Raw genomic sequence first — 18,385 nt, 5'->3', positions numbered from 1 at the left:
AGCAATAGTTCAATTTCTTGGTGTGCATAGAGTTTCTGCCATTAAGAACCTGGCTTCTACAAGTGTCAGGGTTTGATACTGCAAACACCAGGAGTTTTTAAATTAAGATTAAAATGTTGTCCTGTCATTTGTTGGGATACTGCTGCACAGATCTGAAACCAAAAGGGGTGAATATAGATGAAGTGTCAGCCCAATGCCCAAACATCCTGGCTTTCCTGGGTCTAATCAAGCCCTTTCATGTTCCTCTAGCAATAATTTCTGTGGTTTCATTTAGATTCAAATGCATACCTCCATCATTGAGAAAACTGGAAAATAAAAATTGTAATGTTTTCCTTACAACTTACTCTTAAATTAGTTTTTATTTTCAAAGCTTTTTTTTATCCTTAGCAGGTTCCAGGAAACAGCTAAATCTTCTGGGAATTTGCTTTCACTTCTATGACCTCACTGAGTGAAACAAAAGGCCCTTTCAAGTGCCCTGGCACTGAGCCTGGAGAATATGGAACGTTCTCCAGCCCTCATTAAGCAGGCACTAGAAAAGTTATTTGGCAGAGAATTAAACCTTGTAACACTATTCTGTAGTTATACCACTCTCCAGCTACCCAATACAGAGTAATTAAAGCTGCCTTATCTTTATTGCAGAAGTTTGTTTGTGTCTGCTGGTACAAATAAACTGGAGGTTATGGCTTTGTGTGGAAAAAAGAGAACAGGATCATTGCATTGCATACTAAACCTGAGCCTCTAGGGAGACAGTTCAATTGTGGGACAAAGCCACATGAACTAACAAAAAAGGAGGAATTTATTGAGAAAGTTCACAGATTTCTTGTTAATACCTTTAATTCTGAAATTTGAATTCTTAAAAGTTCATGGTTATTGATTTACACATGAAGATCTGTCATATCCTTCAGCTGCTGTTTCATTAAATAAGCTAACCCACAACACAACACAACACACAAGTGCTTGGCTAAAGGAGACATTCTAATCAAACAAAAACATTTGGTGGCACAAACATTCTGTCTGAACAATGCAAAGTTCCCTACAAACCCCTTTTCCCAGTGTAATGTTGTAATACAAATCAATAGAACACAGGGAGTTTGCACCTATTACTCCTGGGGGAATTCTGCACTACTGCGCACGTGCAGAATTTATGTCCCCCCACAAAAAGAAAAGGAGTACTTGTGGCACCTTAGAGACTAACCAATTTATTAGAGCATAAGCTTTCGTGAGCTACAGCTCACTTCATCAGTGAGCTGTAGCTCACGAAAGCTTATGCTCTAATAAATTGGTTAGTCTCTAAGGTGCCACAAGTACTCCTTTTCTTTTTGCGAATACAGACTAACACGGCTGTTACTCTGAAACCTGTCCCCCCACAGATTTCTTTGCTCCCCTGCAGAAAAATGATTTTCTGATGGAGAAGCAAAGGGAAGCCACAAGAACGGTCATGCAACCCTCTCCAACAGTATGTTTTGTGTGCCCAGGGCAGTTGGCAGAGAGGTAAATCACTTGGAACTGGGGAATACCAGGCTGGTGGCTCCTACCCTGTGCCGGGATCAGCTGCTAGTCTGGACTGGGCTGGGGAGGATTGGACTTCCTCTTCCCCTGCATGGCATCTGGGGCCGGGTTAGACCCACACCCAGATTTTTCGCTTGTATGCAGAAAGCTCTGCAAACTTCCCCTCTCCTCTGCATCCTGCACCCATCGCTCCTCAGCTGCAGGGGGAAGGATCCCTGTACAGTGAGCTGCTCTCCCATCTGCCCAAACCCCATGCATCCAAACCCCCTCATACCAGACCCTCCTGCTGAGTCTCACCCCCTGTACTCAGAACCCCGTGATGAGCCCCACTCCCCCTGCATCTGGACCACCCAGATCCCCACCCCACCAAGCCCCAACCAGTTGCACCTGGATCCCCACCCCACTGAGTCTCACTCCCTCAGCATCTGAACTCCCCACATCGAGACTCCCTCAGCCAATCTCTATACCCCCTATACCAAGACTCCCCTCCCCACAGAGCACCACCCACCTTCACCTGGACCCCCCCTGCAAAGTCCTATTACCATTGCACCCAGAACCCTCCAACAAGGGCCCGTGATCACCTGTGATCACCAGCCAGTGGCCTGTGCTTCCCAATGCCATGCTGGAGCCTCCACGTTTATTTGACAAATAAAATTTGCAGAATTTAAAAATATTGTGCACAGAACTTTATTTTTTTTGGCGCAGAATGCCCTCAGGAGTAACCTATGTGCTCTGCTTAGTGCTCTAGACAATTGTGTTCAAAAGTAATTTTAGATTGGTTGCTGCTATACTGGGAAGTGACCTGTTTGTGAAAGCCCTCAGTCTGGAAGTCCTAATGTCAAACTATAAACTAGTTTGAAGCAGTATAATCTTGTAGTCTGAGTATGTGACTAAGAGCCAGGAATTTGTTGGGTTCTAATCCTAACGCTACCACTAGCACATTGGGGGGTAACTGACCTTTGTGAAAGAGAGTCAGCACAAGACCTACCCATCACTTAAGTCTTATTTAAACTCTCAAAATAGGACTGAAGTGATGCACGTCTTGCACTTGCCTTCTGCACAAAGGTGAATTTCAACCTGTATGACTTTGAGCAAGTGACTTAACCTCTCTGTATCTACCCTTTCCTCATCTAGAAAGTGGAAGCTAAAAACATTCACAGGTATGTGGGAAGGATTTATTAATGTTTGTGTTTTGTTTTAGAGATATAACAGGTGTTCATTATTTTACTGGTTTCCATCCTACTTTAATACTGCTTTGAAAAGAAAATTATTGTACAACATTTAAGCAAAGTATATAATGTTTAAAGAGTAACATTTATTTTCTGACTGATAAACCAGTATGAAAACTAGATTAAGATCTTGACAATGTAGAGTAAACAGAAAAATTGCAAACAGTAAAATCCAAAAAATAATTGAAGCTTTTATTGTAGTTCTCATATAGTCCATCTTGTTCCCATAGACCTCTGAATGATGAAAGCATTCAGAGTCTGAATCAAATGAGTTTGATACAATTTTGGGGACAAGAAACTTTGGTTGTTGAACAGCTACAAAGCCATTTCTACAAAAACAAACCTAACACACAGAGTGCCCTTCAGTCTGAACTGTTAGACTAAAGACAGTTCACAGAGCACAGAGTGAATAAGTATGACTTCTGACAGTTAAAGAGCAGGGGAAATGAGTGACTCTACAAGAAAAAGGCAGAAAAAAGTGGAGAGGAAAAGGAGAGAGAGAGAGAGAACAGAAAATCTAAATGGAAAAGTTTAACCCCCAACCTGAGGAGTGGCACTTGATTCTCAGCAATAGAAAACATATATGAAGTACTCACCAACATGAATAGGAGCTGGGAACAATCCATGTTCATGCTCTCCAGGAGTGTACTCCAGCTTCTCTTTCTTTAATTGGATCAGGCGGCTCTTTGGGCTGAGAATGAGAGGCAGAAAGAAGCAGAGAAAGCCAGAGTGAGAAAGAGTTTTATCACTTGTGAAAACAACACTTTCTATGCTAATGAAGGTATTAATCCTCTAGTCTGTCAGACAGTAATGGTCTGTACCACTTTTCTGGACCCCTACCACTCTTGAAAATCAGGCCTTTTCTGGGATTCAGGGCTTCTGAAGGTCAGGCCACTTGTATTTCAGTGTCTAAATAGGAATGTAGGTATCTTTAGGCATACTATTTTGAAAACCTGGATTTGTGCAGGAAATAGCCCAACTTGATTGTCATGCGCATTGTGTAAAGTGTTGTCACTTTGGATGGGCTATCACCAGCAGGAGAGTGAATTTGTGTGTGGGGGGGTGGAGGGTGAGAAAACCTGGATTTGTGCTGGAAATGGCCCACCTGATGATCACTTTAGATAAGCTATTACCAGCAGGACAGTGGGGTGGGAGGAGGTATTGTTTCATATTCTCTGTGTATATATAAAGTCTGCTGCAGTTTCCACGATATGCATCTGATGAAGTGAGCTGTAGCTCACGAAAGCTTATGCTCTAATAAATTGGTTAGTCTCTAAGGTGCCACAAGTACTCCTTTTATTTTGAAAATTGTAACCTGGGCTCATATAGGTTATTTTTACATGTCATATTTACATGGACTAAAGAAGATACAAACTCCAAAAGCCTAAATCAACTTTCCAAGATGTTTTCCAAGTAGATCTAACCTACCTGTTTCAAGACTAATGGTCAAAATTATTTTTAATTGTATAATTTCTTTGTGGACAATACTGAAAGGGAAAACATCGACTTGAAAAAATCACATTTCCATCTCAATATTTGTACCTACAGTTGTTATAAATAATGTCCAAGATTACTAGAACAAAAAAGGTAAGAGATTAAATAAAATAATATACGCTTTTTTCAGTTTGCTCACTTAGTGCATTTGATAGCATTTTGTGTATAGTCAGTTTCACTGTTTTGTTGACTGCATATGTCCTCCTCCAAACCCTTCAAGAGTTTGTTAACCAGTAAAACAGCAGAAGTGCTGAAACTAAACAGACAGCAACCAGCAGAGGAAAAGGGGAGGGAAAGAAGTGAGCCTGTGCACATTTGGTATTGTAGGTCTGAGGCATACTCACCAGGCCCATCTAAACATGAGCAGGGGGACAGAAAAATTCTTACTTTTATTTAAAGAAAAATTTTAAACAACATACTATGGCACAGTATATAAAGGGTACTGAATCAGAAAATGGAATGTTTAGTCATCAATTAAAAAAAACCCAATTTGACATTGATAACAGAGTTTAAAGGGACAACAGCCAATAAGAATTTCTGAGGGCTAGAAAGAGGATTTATGGATGGAGAAAACCAGTGGTTCTACTCCTTCTTCAGCCCTTTCTGTCAATACCCTCTCTTATCTAACAGAAGGTGTATTTATTCGGCAAGTATATTCACTCATTTAGTTATTATTTATTATCTGTATTACAATAGCAGCCAGATACCCCAACTTGGATGTGGGACTTGTTATGCTGGGTGTTGTACATTATGAGACACTCCCCGTGCTGAAGAGTTTATAGTTGAAGGCTTTGATTTTTCTAAGACATATGTACTTAACTTTATTCATGCAAGTAACAGAGTTAGATTTTCAGGTAAGAAAAAAACATTAGGATCATCTATTTGACCTCTGGCATAACATAAGCCATCAAATTTAACCCAGTGAATTCCTGCACCTAGTCCAACAACTCGTGATTGAATTAGAGCATATATCTTGATTTAAAGCAGGAGTAGGCAACCTATGGCACGTGTGCCAAAGATGGCACGCGAGCTGATTTTCAGTGGCACTCACACTGCCCGGGTCCTGGCCACCGGACCGGGGGGCTCTGCATTTGCATTTAATTTTAAACGAAGCTTCTTAAACAGTTTAAAATCTTATTTAGTTTATATACAACAATAGTTTAGTTATATATTATAGATTTATAGAAAGAGACCCTCTAAAAAAGTTAACATGTATTACTGGCACGCGAAACCTTAAATTAGAGTGAATAAATGAAGACTCGGCATACCACTTCTGAAAGTTTGCCAACCCCTGATTTAAAGATTTTAAGTAATGGAGAATTTACCATATCCCTTGGTAATCTGTTCCAGTGGTTGAGTACCCTCAATTGCTAAAAGTCAATGAGACTATTTGAATGCATAAAGTTAAGCATGTGCAAGAGTTTTTGCAGGTTTAGGATCTAAATAAATAAAAAAACAAAGGGTGGGAAAAAGTATTAACAACTCAATTCTACATATGGAGAATTGAGACTGAGAGATTAAGTGATTTGCCAAGGTCACAGAGGAAGTCTATGGCAGAGCAGGGAAGTGAACATGAAGTCCCAAAGCAGCGCCTTATGCGCAGAACCATTCTTCCACCTCTTTTATATTATTATTGTACTTTGCTCTTAGGGCCTTTCATCCAAGCACTTTATTACTTGAGAAAAAATCAGTATGATCCCCATCCTATAGACAAGGAAACTGAGGCACGGGTAGATTAAGCAACTTTCTCAATATCACACAGTGAATCAGTGGCAGATCCAGGAATGGAACTGAAGTACCATCACTCTGAGTCCATTGTTCTACCTTCTAGATACACTTACATTTGTTACTTAATTCCGAGTATATATCCAACTTTGCTTCAAACTCATGTATGCATTTGCTTCTACATCATCATTCTTTGACAGTGTTACTGGCCTAGTGGATAAGGTGGAAGCAGTCAGTGTGCTATATGTTGATTTTAGTAAGACTTCTGACATAGTCCCACGTGACATTCTCATATGCAAACTAGGGAAATGTTGCCTAAGTGAAATTACTACAGGGTGGTGCACATCTGGTTGAAAGACCACAGTCAAAGTGTAGTTATCAACGGTTTGCTGCCAGACTGTGAAGGTGTATCTAGTGGGGTCCCATAGAGGTCAGTCCTGGGTCCGATACTATTAAATATTATAATTAATTACTTGGATAATGGAGTAGTTAGTATGTTTATCAAATTTGCAGAGGACACCAAGCTGGGATGGGTTGCAAGCACTTTGGAGGACAGGATTAGAATTCAAAACTGCCCTGACAATTGGAGAACCGGTTTGAAATCAACAACATGAAGTTCAATAAAGACAACTGCAAAGTACGTCACTAAGGAAGGAAAAATCAAATGCAAAACTACAAAACGGGGAATAATTGGGTAGGTGGTAGTTCCGCTGATAAAGATCTGGTGGTTACAGTGGATCACAAATTGAATGAGTCAACAATGTGAAGGAGTTGTGGAAAAGGCTAATATTTAGGAGTGTATCGACAAGTGTTGTGTGTAAGACACTAGAGGACTGTCTTGCTCTACTTAGCACTGGTGAGGCCTCAGCTGGAGTGCTGTGTCTAATTCTAGGCACCACACTTTTGGAAAGATGTGGATGGACTGGAGAGAGTCCAGAGGTGACCAACAAAAATGATAAGGTTTAGAAAATCTGACCTCCGAGAAAGGGTTAAAAAAACAGGACATGTTTAGTCTTGATAAAAGAAGAGACCTGAGAAAAGTCTTCAAATATGTTAAGGTCTGTTATAAAGAGGATGGTGATCAATAGTTCTCCATGTCCACTGAAGATAAAACAGGAAGTAACGGGCTTAACCTACAGCAAGGGTGATTTAGGTTAAATATTAGGAAAAACTTTCTAACTATAAGGGTGGTTAAGTTCTGGAATAAGTTTCCAAGGGAGGTCGTGGAATTCCCATCATTGGAGGTTTTTGAGAACAGACTGAACAAACACCTGTCAGAAATTGTTTAGGAGGTTTACTTGGTCCTGCCTCAGCACAGGGGACTGGACTAGATGACTTCTTGAGGTCCCTTCCAGTCCTCCAAGCAGCTAATGAAAATACTGAATTGTACTGGACCCAAGACAAACCCCTGTGATCTGATATGTCCCCCAGGTTTGACAGTGAACCACTGGATAACTACTCTGTGTATGGTCTTTCAACCAATTTTGCATCCACCTTATAGTAATTTCACTAAAGACCACATTTCCCTAATTTACTTATGATGTATGTAGCCTAACATCATGTTGGTTCTCTTCTGGCATTCATGAGTATTACACACCACCACCCTTCACCCACTTTCTTTCTCTCTGTCATCTAACTTATAATGAATATTCCATATTTTGGTTAGATATCTTCATATACATGCATGTTTCCTGAGACTGAAAAATATCTTCCACATCACAATTACCCAGTGAAATAATTTTAGCCTCCATTGTGACAATTACCTCTCCTGTTTTCATTTCATTTGGGGCAAGACTGTGACCAGCCACAGCACCTATGTTCAGGAGCCTCCCCAACCTTTTCATCCCCTGAACAGAACCCAGACACAATGCTGTCCATGGACTTCCCTGAGTTGCAAAGACTACTGCTTGCAGCACCACCAGTGGTGACAGCCAAGCTAAAAGATGTGGGGACTCACTTTTCTGCACACTAGTCAAGCTGAGCACATACTGCTCCCTCGAGCATGGGGAGCTCCAAGAGACATAAAACTCCTCTTGGTGGCAAAATGCTACCTGATGATCCCTTGGAGCACACAGGCTACAGCCTAAAAGGCACGAGTGAGTCTTTGGACATCAAATACTGTATTGTTTGATATGATATATTCATATTGAACGTGTGCATTTTCAGCTAAGTGATGCACAATTTCTTTCCTAATAAACCATTCCAATATGTTCTTTCAGACAGAATTCAGTTATTGGTCTGCAGTTAACAGCCTCTTCCTTGCAAGCTTTTTCAAAAATTGGCATATCATCTGCTTTCCTCCAATCACCAAGGATCTTTACTGTATCAAACATCATATAAAATAAAGATGCAAGTGGCTCTGCCACTAACTTCTTAAAGAGGACCTGCAAAAGGTGAGTTACTTTCCCCACCTGTATAATGGGTATATATTTACCCACCTTTTTAGTATGCTTGGAGATCCTTGGATGAAAGGTGCAAATGCTTTATAAGTGCAAAGCATTATTCATGTTTATTATTATTATTATTATTTAATATGAAAATACAAAAGTCAAACAGTTTCAGTATATTTTCTTATTATTTATATAGTGCCACAGGTATGCACAGTTTTTTACAGGTAAAATAACGAGAGTACAAGGAATTTAAGGAGGGTCTGAGTTCCTAACAAAAATATGCAATTTTTCATTAAAAAAAGCTGCCGTGCCAGACAAGCGGAGGGTAGAAAATATACCCTGCTTTCCCTCCAGTACAAGGAAAACTGAGTGAATGGATAATTAAAGACAGAATTATAAAACACCTGCATGAAAAATAATAGGATAGGGACAAACCAGCATGGCTTAAATAAGGAAAAAATATGTCTCTCCAATATAATAGAATTCTCTGAAAAGTGTCAACAAAATAATAGATAAAGGAGGACTGCATGACAATTTATCTGGACTTTCGAGAAGTCTTCAAAGTCACTCAAGAGACTATTCAGGAAGCTACGTGGGCATAGGTCAGTGAGCAGAAATTGGCTAAGAGTCAGAAAATAAAAAGAGTAGGGATAAATGATGAATTTTCAACCTGGCAAAAGTTAGCAGTGGGGTGCCCCAAAGTTCCAGACTAGAACCTGTGTTTTTAAAATCTGTATATAAAGATTCCAGGTGTGTCACTCTGAAGCCTAGAATGTCTGTTGAGTCAGTGTGAAGTGATGGAAACAGCTACAAGCATGGTTGAGAGCTCTGCTTTTTAGATTTATCATCTTGTTCAAACATCACTGAGATTTGCATTCTGTTACCGTCAAATTATTAAATTCTCAGCCATTTTGACTTTACAATCAACACCCTGAGACAGCATGGGGTTTCAGCTACAATAAGGCATGCAGCTATGCCATGCCAAGAGGCTTAGACCACTGTGATATCAAAGGTAACTCAACCAATTACCATCCTTACCCTATAGATAATTTGCATGTAACAATTTCATTGGTTGTTTGAGGGAGGGGGCGATCAAATAAGTTTGAAAACCACTGCTTTAAATTAACTGTAACCATTTTGGAAAAACAACTGAACACCAGTGTGCACAGATCAGTGAAAGCTTCTGTTTAAAGTGCAGTGGTGGTTAATAAAGCAAACAAAATGCTAAGTTGCAACAGAAAATTAATGCTGAAAAAGGTAATGATGCCATTATATAAATAGATGGCATACCCTGATCTCTAGTTCTGTGTTCAGTTCTGGTCAACTATTTCTCAAAAAGGATGCAGTAGAAATTAAAGGGGTACAAGAGATAGAAGGCCAAAATTATTAAAGGCCTGGAAAGACTTCTATATGAGAAGCCACTGTAATGTGCTAATAAAGTTTGCGGACAACACGAAGCTGGGAGGTATTGCCAATACAGAGAGGGACTGGGATATCATTCATGAAGATCTGGATGACCCTGTAAACTGGAGTAATAGTAAGAGGATGAAATTTAATAGTGAAAAAGTGCAAGATCATACATTTAGGGATTAATAACAAGAATTTTTGTTATAAACTGGGGATGCATCACTTGGAAGTAACAGAGGAGGAGAAGGGCCTCAGAGTGTTGGTTGATCACAGGATGACTATGAGCCTGTGAAAAAAGCTAATCTGGACTTGGGAAACATCAGGCGAGGTATTATTTAAGCTCAGTACCAATGTGGACACAAGAACAAATGGATATAAACTGGCCAACAGGAAGTTTAGACTTGAAATTAGACGAAGGTTTCTAACCATCAGAGGAGTGAAGTTCTGGAATAGCCTTCCAAGGGGAGCGGTGGAGGCAAAAGACATATCTGGCCTCAAGGGATTAAGCTTGACAAGTTTATAGAGGGGATGGTATGATGGGATAGCCTAATTTTGGCAATTAATTGATCTTTGACTATTAGCGGTAAATATGCCCAATGGCCTGTGATGGGACACTAGATAGGGTGGGATCTGAGCTACTACAGAGAATTCTTTCTTGGGTGTCTGGCTGGTGAGTCTTGCCCACATGCTCAGGGTTTAGCTGATCACCATATTTGGGGTCAGGAAGGAATTTTCCTCCAGGGCAGACTGGCAGAGGCCCTGGGGGTTTTTCACTTTCCTGTGCAGCGTGGGGCACGGGTCACTTGCTGGAGGATTCTCTGCACCTTGAAGTCTTTAAACCACGAGTTGAGGACTTCAATAGCTCAGACATAGGTCAGGGGTTTGTTACAGGAGTGGGTGGGTGAGATTCAATGGCCTGTACTGTGCAGGAGGTCAGACTAGATGATCATAATGGTCCCTTCTGACCTTAAAGTCTATGAAACTTCTCCTAAAGGCAGGTTATTCTGTAATGTTGATTCTAGAGATTCTAGCCCTTCCTCTGAAGCATATGGTACTCTCCACTAATACAGACTGGATATTGGACTTCATGAAATTCTGGTTTGGCAGTTCAGATATTACACACAAATGGAGGATACTCTAAGGAGATGATAAATTTTTACTTATATAAAAATATGTGCCTGTTTCTCTGTAGTTTCTAAAGGGTTAACGTTAGGTGCAAACGCTACTGACTTGGAAAGGGTGTAAGATCTGGATGTGTTATCTTGGTAAGGGTGAATTTTAATGAAAAGGAAAGTTAAACACAAAGTCAAAGATGAGAAGCCACATATAATGGGAGTTAAGATTCATATTTTATAAACATAAATACGGTACAAGTGAGTTCAAAGGAACGTCTCATAACACCATACATCAGGGGAATGTGTTGCATAAGTCAACAGCAACATGCCCATGTGTTCACACTGGGACGATAAAAGACACTGAGTTATGTTGGGTAGGAGTTTGTGGGAGGAAATGAAGGTTTTGTTTTTGTTTTTATCAATGATCTTTATGGGAAGGCTTCTCTCTTTCATTTCATAAATGATGGCCTCTCAGAAACGCAAAAGTAGGGTTCCCTGGGTGCCAACTGGGCTGCTTTCTGTGGAGATGGTTTTATCAGGGAAGAGTCAGTTTTCTTTTTGGACCAAAGATGGAAGTTTAGTAAACAGATAAACCTCAGTACAGATGGTAAATGCAGTAGGAATTCCCAGTGCAGAGCTGACTGTGTTCTCACAGTCACTGATACAAATGCCTGCTGGAGCCAGTCTGCTGCATGTTATTGATGAGGACAAGCATCTAATTATTTCTATGCCTTACACTTTATGAAGTATTTCCCCCAGTGAGTACAAAGAACTATTCTAGCTGAAGGCGAGCATTACAGACTGGGGACTCTCCAAACAGGCAGCACATGCCACACCCATTTTCCTTCACAGACATGAGCACTAGATTAGGGCCCAAATAACTTTTCTACAGTCACCAGGGAAATGATTCCCCATGACAGTTACAACAGAAAAGCTTTGATGGGACTCTGTGGAAATGGCTTTTTCACAGATAGCTAAGTAAAAATATAATCGGGGTAGAGAAGGGAGGATTCCTCTCGCTATCATCCCTTCCCACAATTTGGTTTGCTTCTTTGTGGATATAAATATAAAAGCTCTACCTTGCAAAAACAACGAGGAGTCCGGTGGCACCTTAAAGACTACCAGATTTATTCGGGCATAAGTTTTCGTAGGTATAAAACCCCAGTTCCGAAGAAGTGTTTTTTTAAACCAGGAAAGCTTATGCCCAAATAAATGTTAGTCTTTAAGGTACTACCGGACTCCTTGTTGTTTTTGTGGAAACAGACTAACATGGCTACCCCTCTGATACTTGGCACCTTCTACCTTGCAGTTACCATTCTTCTCAGCAGTGGACTAAATGGGACTCTCTTTAAAAGCCATCAGCAGTAGTTAGTCAGAGTGGCTGCTGTAGTCTGGCATGAAGTACTTGGTGATCTTCAAGGGTTGAATGTGAGGCCTCTAGAACCCCGCTACTCCCAGTCAGATGGTAAGGGTAATGCAACCAGAAATGCTGTTTTATTTTACTCCTACTCCCCTTCTTTATGGTCTTTAACCTGTTAACTTCTCCATTTCTGTTCTTCTCCTTCCTCACTCTCTTCCACTACTGTCTTCCCTTACTTCCCAGGGGTTAGAACTCTGTAGGCAGCAAAGTGAAACTTGAAGAAACCTGTAGCTACATTCTGTTACACCAAGGGGAAAATCATCAAAGTAAAAGAAAAAATGGTTACCTACCCTTTTGTCACTGTTGTTCTTCGAGATGTGTTGCTCATGTCCATTCCATTCTAGGTGTGTGCGCGACCATGTGCACAGTCATCGGAGATTTTTGCCTTAGTGGTATCTATAGGGTCGGCTGTAGCGCCCTCAAGTGGTATATTAGGTGCTGCCGACTCTACACCCTCTCAGTTCCTTTTTGCTGGCAACTCCGACAGAGGGGTAGGAGGGCGGGTAATGGAATGGACATGACAAACAAATCTCGAAGAACATTTACAAAAAGGTAGGTAACCATTTTTTCTTCAAGTGCTTCCTCATGTCAATTCCATTGTAGGTGACTCACAAGCAGTATCCTCGGAGTTTAGCAGCTTTAAGTACTGTTCTACTGAAGTCAGCCTCATCCTGGGCCTGCTAAGTGCATGATGGGACATGAACCTGCGGACAGATGACCAGGTGGCTGCCCTACAGACGTCCTGGATAAGCACTTGGGCTAGGAAAACTGCTGATGATGCTTGCACCCTGGTTGAGTGGGTGGTGACAATCGCCAGAGGTGGCACCAGTGCCTGGTTGTAGCAGCAACAAATGCAGGGAGTGATCCGAGAAGAAATTCTTTGAGTGGACACTGGACGACTTTTCATCCTGTTGGCCACCATGATGAACAATTGCGTCGACTTGCAGAATGGCTTGGTCCTTTCAATGAAGAAGGCTAGTGCCTGCCTGACATCTAGGGAATGCAATCTACACTCCTCCTCCAACTTATGCGGCTTTGGAAAAAAGACAGGTAAGTAAATGTCCTGGCTCATATGAAACTGTGAGACCACCTTGGGCAGGAAAGCCGGGTGTGGCTGCAGCTGGACCTTGTCTTTGTAGAAGACTGTGTAAGGCGGTTCCGAGGTAAGTGCCCTAATCTCGGAGACCCAGCGGGTGGAGGCCGGTCCCATGAGCCGTGACAGCACAAGATTCAGGTCCCACTGTGGAACGGGGTCCCTGACGTTCAGGTAAAGGCACTTGAGACCACTGAGGAACCTGGCAGTCATGTCCTGGGCGAAAACCGACCCACCCTCGAGTGGCGGACGGAAGGCCGAAATAGCGGCCAAGTGGACCTTGATAGATGAAAGGGACAGGCCTTGGAACTTGAGATGCAGAAGGTAGTCCAGGATCAAATGGAGCGAGGTCTGGTCGGGCTGAATACTTTTCAATAAGTCCAATAAGTGAACCGCTTCCATTTGGCCAGGTAGGTCACTCTGGTGGAGGGCTTTCTGCTGCCTTGAAGGACCTGCTGGACAGCAACCAAGCACTCCTGCTCCTCTGTATTTAACCATGCAGCAGCCACACCATCAGGTGCAGCACCGCCAGGTTCAGATGCAGAAGACTACCGTGGTTTTGGAACAGCAGGACTGACCTGAGCTGCAGCCGTAACAGAGCAACCACCGAGAGGTCCAGCAGCGTGCCGAACCAGTGCTGGTGCAGCCAGGCCAGTGATATGACAATTACCGTCACCCTGTCCTGCTCGATTTTCATGAGGACTCCGAGAATCAGCGGCACCGGACCGAAGGCGTATAAAAAAGCCCCTGACCACGGGAGCAGAAAAGCATCTGACAGGGAGCTTCTGTCGATCCCCCAAATCAAGCAGGAAACATTGCATTTCTTGTTCTGTCTGGACGCGAACAAGTCCACCCAGGGAGTTCCCTACTTCTGGAAGATGAAGCTGGTCACCTCCTGATGGAGGGACTATTCGTGGTGAGACAAGAAGATCCTGTTGAGGCGATCTGCCAAGGCATTCCTCGCCCCGGGGAGGTGTGCGGCTATGATGGCGTGTTGTACACAGAAGTTCCAGAGCTGGAGGGCTTCCTGGCAAAGTGCAGATGACCTGGTCCCACCTTGCCTGTCGATACAGAACACAGCTGCAGTATTGTCTGTCAGGACCTGGACTACCCTGCTTTTTATGTGAGGTAGGAAGGCTTGAGAGGCCAGGTCAAACTGCTCTGAGCTCCCTGACATTGATATGTAGGGAGTGATCGTGACTCGACCAACAACCCTGCATGCTGAGATAGCCCAGGTGGGCTCCCCACACCTGGTCTGTGGCACTGGAGACGAGGGTCATGGATGGGGATGGAGCTGTGAAGGGAACCCCCTCCAACACCAATGCAGGATTCTGCCATCATGTGAGTGATGACAGTAGGTGTATGACCGGAGTCCCAGAGGAGCCAACTGAGGTCACTCAATTAGGGTGAACTGCAAAGAATAGGGCAGACAATACCCAAAGCTGGATATTTCAGCTGGTGTAATATTCCAATACTTAGATTTACCAAGTCAGCACAAAACAGCTTCTATATTACCTCACTGGTTGCCAAGAAGCCAACAACACAGTTCACTTGCAGTAACCCAGCCGTAGGCCTCCACCTAGACACCCAAGTCAAATATGAGGAGGATTACTGAAAATTTTATACATCACATAAAAAACTTCTACCAATCTCAAAGGATCGGATACATTACCTCCCAGGTTAATGAATATTCTAGAACTTACCCAAATACGTGGTTACAACCAATTATTATTAACTAAACTAAAATTTATTAAAAAAAGAAAAGAGAGTATGGTTAAAAGATCAGTATACATACAGACTTGAGAACAATCTTGAGATTCAGATTCATAGCAGAGATGGTGAGCTTTGTAGATGCAAAGAGTTTTTTCAGAAATAGTACACAGGTTATAGTCCAATGTTTACATTCAGGGTGGTCCAGTCAGTGCTGGGATCTCAGTCCCTATGGCTTAGGCTTCCGCTGCATGAAACCTCAAGCAGATCTGCGATAAACAGGATCAGGACCCACGCCATTTTTTACACAGTTTCAGGCCTTCTTTGACAGCTTGGAGTCCTTCGGCGAACAATCGGCATTCATGGGAACTTTGAAGTGGACCCATTTCCTAAGCATCATCGGTAATTATCCACACAGATTAACATAAGGCAATTGCCTGTTTTTCCACCCTTCACAGATGATTTCAAAGAGAGATGATATCCTATGTTTCCAGTTATTTAAATGTTAAGATGTCCTCTTGATCTCTGAATTAACAGAATACAGCATAGACAGGGACTGTTTGATTACATTGTTGACCATTACCAATATATATGTAAATATACAAAAACACAACATTATCTCCCCATATGTCTTTAAGGGTTGAATTTGAGTCATTTATCCTGCGGGACCCTAACCCTAACCCTTTCCGGTCATGCGTTACAGTGTGGTCTGGGACCCTGACCATAATGTCCATACTGTGTCTGCTAGGGACGTAGACTGATACCAGCCATGCCTGCAGGGGCCTGAGGCAGAGCCATGTGTGCCGGACCATGTAAGTGCAGGTCACCATGTGGCTCAACAATCGTAGGCACGTGCGAGCACTGGTGAGAGGCTGGGTTTGCATGCACAAGATCATGTCTGCTGGTTTGGAACCGAGCTTCAGGGAGGAAGGCTCTGGCCTGAGTAGAGTCGAAGACCGTTCCAATTAACTCTATGTGTTTTACAGGCATTAAGGTTGATTTTTTTCTCGTTTATCAACAGTCCCCGGTCATGACAGATGGAGCAAACTGCAGGGTGTAGCCCGAAGATATTACGTCGAGCATCCAACGGTCCGAGGTCAGCCACGACCAGGATGATCGGAAGGGGCACAGGCGGTTGAGGAAAGAGTAGGGGGGTGGATCCTGGGAAGTGACTGGGGCACCGTCCTCAGGGGCATCCTCAAAACACCTGCTTCTGGCTTCCTTGGCCAGAAGACCCAGGCTAGACGGAGGAATGGGAAGACAAAGGGTGACGCCATTTAAATCCTTTGTCTCTGTCCTTCTTTCTGTAGGAGGTGGACCGGGGGACATCCCAGGACCAAGATGGAGGCAGAGGTGACAGGGGACGGAAATGCTTTCTAGCCTACTGAGGGGTGTGAAGGCCCAAAGAATGGAGGGTGGCACGGGAGTCTTTAAGGCCATGAAGCCATGCTCTGGTCAGCTCCAAAAAGAGCCCTGCTCCCTCAAATGGAAGGTCCTGAAAGGTAGTTTGCATCTTCTGCTCAAAGGACAGCTCAGAGGACTATAACCAGGAGCTGTGCCTCATGAGTGACCACCACAGAGGTGACTACCCTGGTTGCCGAATCCATAGTGTCCCAGACCATCTGAAGGGTGCCTCTCACCACTGCTTTGCCCTTGTCCACCAAGGCGGTGAACTCCTGGGCTCGGTCCTGTGGGAGGCTCTCCTTAACCTTGCTGATGGAATTCAACAGGTTGAAGTTGTACCTGCTTAGCAGGGCCTGAGAGTTAGACACCCAAAATTGCAGGCTGGCTGTCGAATAAATTTTCCTGCCAAACAAGTCCAGCCTCTTGGCATCTTTATTTTTTGGCGTGCCACTCACCTGTCCCTGCCTGTCCCTTTCATTGACAGTGGACACGACCAGAGATCCTGCTGGAGGGTGGGTGTACAGGGACTCAAATCTCTTTGCGGGGACATAGAACTTCTTTTCTACCTTGTTGGAAGTAGGTGGAATGGAAGAGGGGGTCTGCCATACAGATGTGGCAATTTTAATGACCCCTGGGTAGATCGGCAATGCAACCTGGGCCGGGGTGGAGGAGGGTCTAACATTAAAGAGGTCATCTGACTCCTCTGCCAGTTCCTTGACCTCCAAGTTCAGGTTGGCAGCCACCCTTCTGAGCAGGGCCTGGTGCTCCTTGAAGTCGTTGGAGGGGCTATTCGTTTGCAAGGGGCCAGCCACCGCTTTGTCCGGAGACGACAAAGATGACTGCACAGCAGGGAAAGGAGCAGTTTCCCCTTGCTTCTCCAGGAGTGGCTCCTTGGGCGTTGGGGCCCACTGTGTTGCCTGCACATTGGCTTCAGTACTGTGTTCCGACTCATGTGCTGGCTGTGCTGGGGGCAGCTTGTCCAATGCAGCCTGGGAGGAAAGGTGGCAGTACGGGACCAGCATAACAGGTATACCCCATGGGTTTCAGTACTGCCATTGAGCGGGCCATTGCCCCTGCCTTCACACCACCATCGCCGTAGGAGCCATGCTGGTCTTGCGGGCCGGTAGTGATCTGCCTTTTATAGGTGAGGGACTGAGCTTCCCTTCAGGCTCAGACCATTGCCCTTCCAGTGACCAGAGCAGAGCTGTAGATGCCTGAGTCTGCCAACTGACCCTCATTGGCGACCGGTAAGGAGAAGGTGATGACTGGTGCCTGCCCGAAGAGCGATACTGGGGAACTGGAGACCAGTGCTGTGACCAGGAATGATCCCATACCGGGGGGAAATTGATGCCTGGGAGACTGCCTAGGCAATGGTGATCTGCACAGTGGTGAACTCTGGCAAGAGGCCAGACGGTACCATGGGTATGAGAATTGGTGTTACGACTCAAGTGTCCCGTGCCTTGCAGGCGGAGACCTTGGCATCAGGGACCTGTGTCTTCTAATCTGGGACTGAGGCTGCGGTGCCAGGGTCCGAGGCCGGGGTGATGGGGACCGATGCCTGCAGTCCAGTGATCAGGGAGGGGGCAATCCCATAACCGACCCATAGATGCCGGGGCCTTGGCCAGGTCTGTTGCCTGGCTTGGCGTCTTCAGTGTTGATTGGCCTGCCTCCTCTTTGGCTGCTGGGCCCGCTTCGGGCACAGATGACCCTACTAGGGGCTGGGACTCCCTGCCGCTCCCAGGAGTTGGGGATGGGACCCTGGCTGGACTAGGGGGCCCCACTGCAGCGATACTCCCAAGCAGCTCCGAGGTGGGCACGTGGCCTGACACAGGTCCTTTGCAAAGCCCCCTTTTTCTGCGGTGCTGGCGGGCCAGTCGACTTCAACTGCT

At 44.1% G+C, this 18,385-nt stretch overlaps 1 protein-coding gene and 1 long non-coding RNA gene across 6 annotated transcripts in view; one reads left to right on the top strand and one right to left on the bottom strand.

Moving 5' to 3' along the window:
* The window catches only part of ASH1L (ASH1 like histone lysine methyltransferase), a 155,867-nt gene that overhangs the window by 33,619 nt on the left and 103,863 nt on the right, over positions 1–18,385 (bottom strand). Inside the window, exon 7 of the mRNA XM_084613398.1 lies at positions 3,335–3,429. Within this exon, the coding sequence (XP_084469524.1) occupies positions 3,335–3,429 (95 nt within the window). The remainder of the gene's footprint in view (positions 1–3,334; positions 3,430–18,385) is intronic.
* LOC311512266 lies at positions 2,398–16,895 on the top strand. Of its 5 annotated transcripts, XR_014709434.1 has the most exons (6): positions 2,398–2,669; positions 8,177–8,350; positions 12,179–12,334; positions 12,893–13,339; positions 16,114–16,188; positions 16,403–16,895. It is a non-coding gene; the product is annotated as an uncharacterized lncRNA (long non-coding RNA). The 5 variants fall into 5 exon arrangements; XR_014709433.1 differs by lacking the exon at positions 12,179–12,334; XR_014709435.1 differs by having other exon boundaries at positions 12,179–13,339.

The sequence above is a fragment of the Lepidochelys olivacea genome, assembly GCF_965140295.1.
Source record: "Lepidochelys olivacea isolate rLepOli2 genome assembly, chromosome: 24".
Taxonomy (NCBI): Eukaryota; Metazoa; Chordata; order Testudines; family Cheloniidae; genus Lepidochelys; species Lepidochelys olivacea.
Note: the sequence above shows the minus strand (reverse complement) of the source record. Positions and strands in the feature narration are given on the sequence as shown.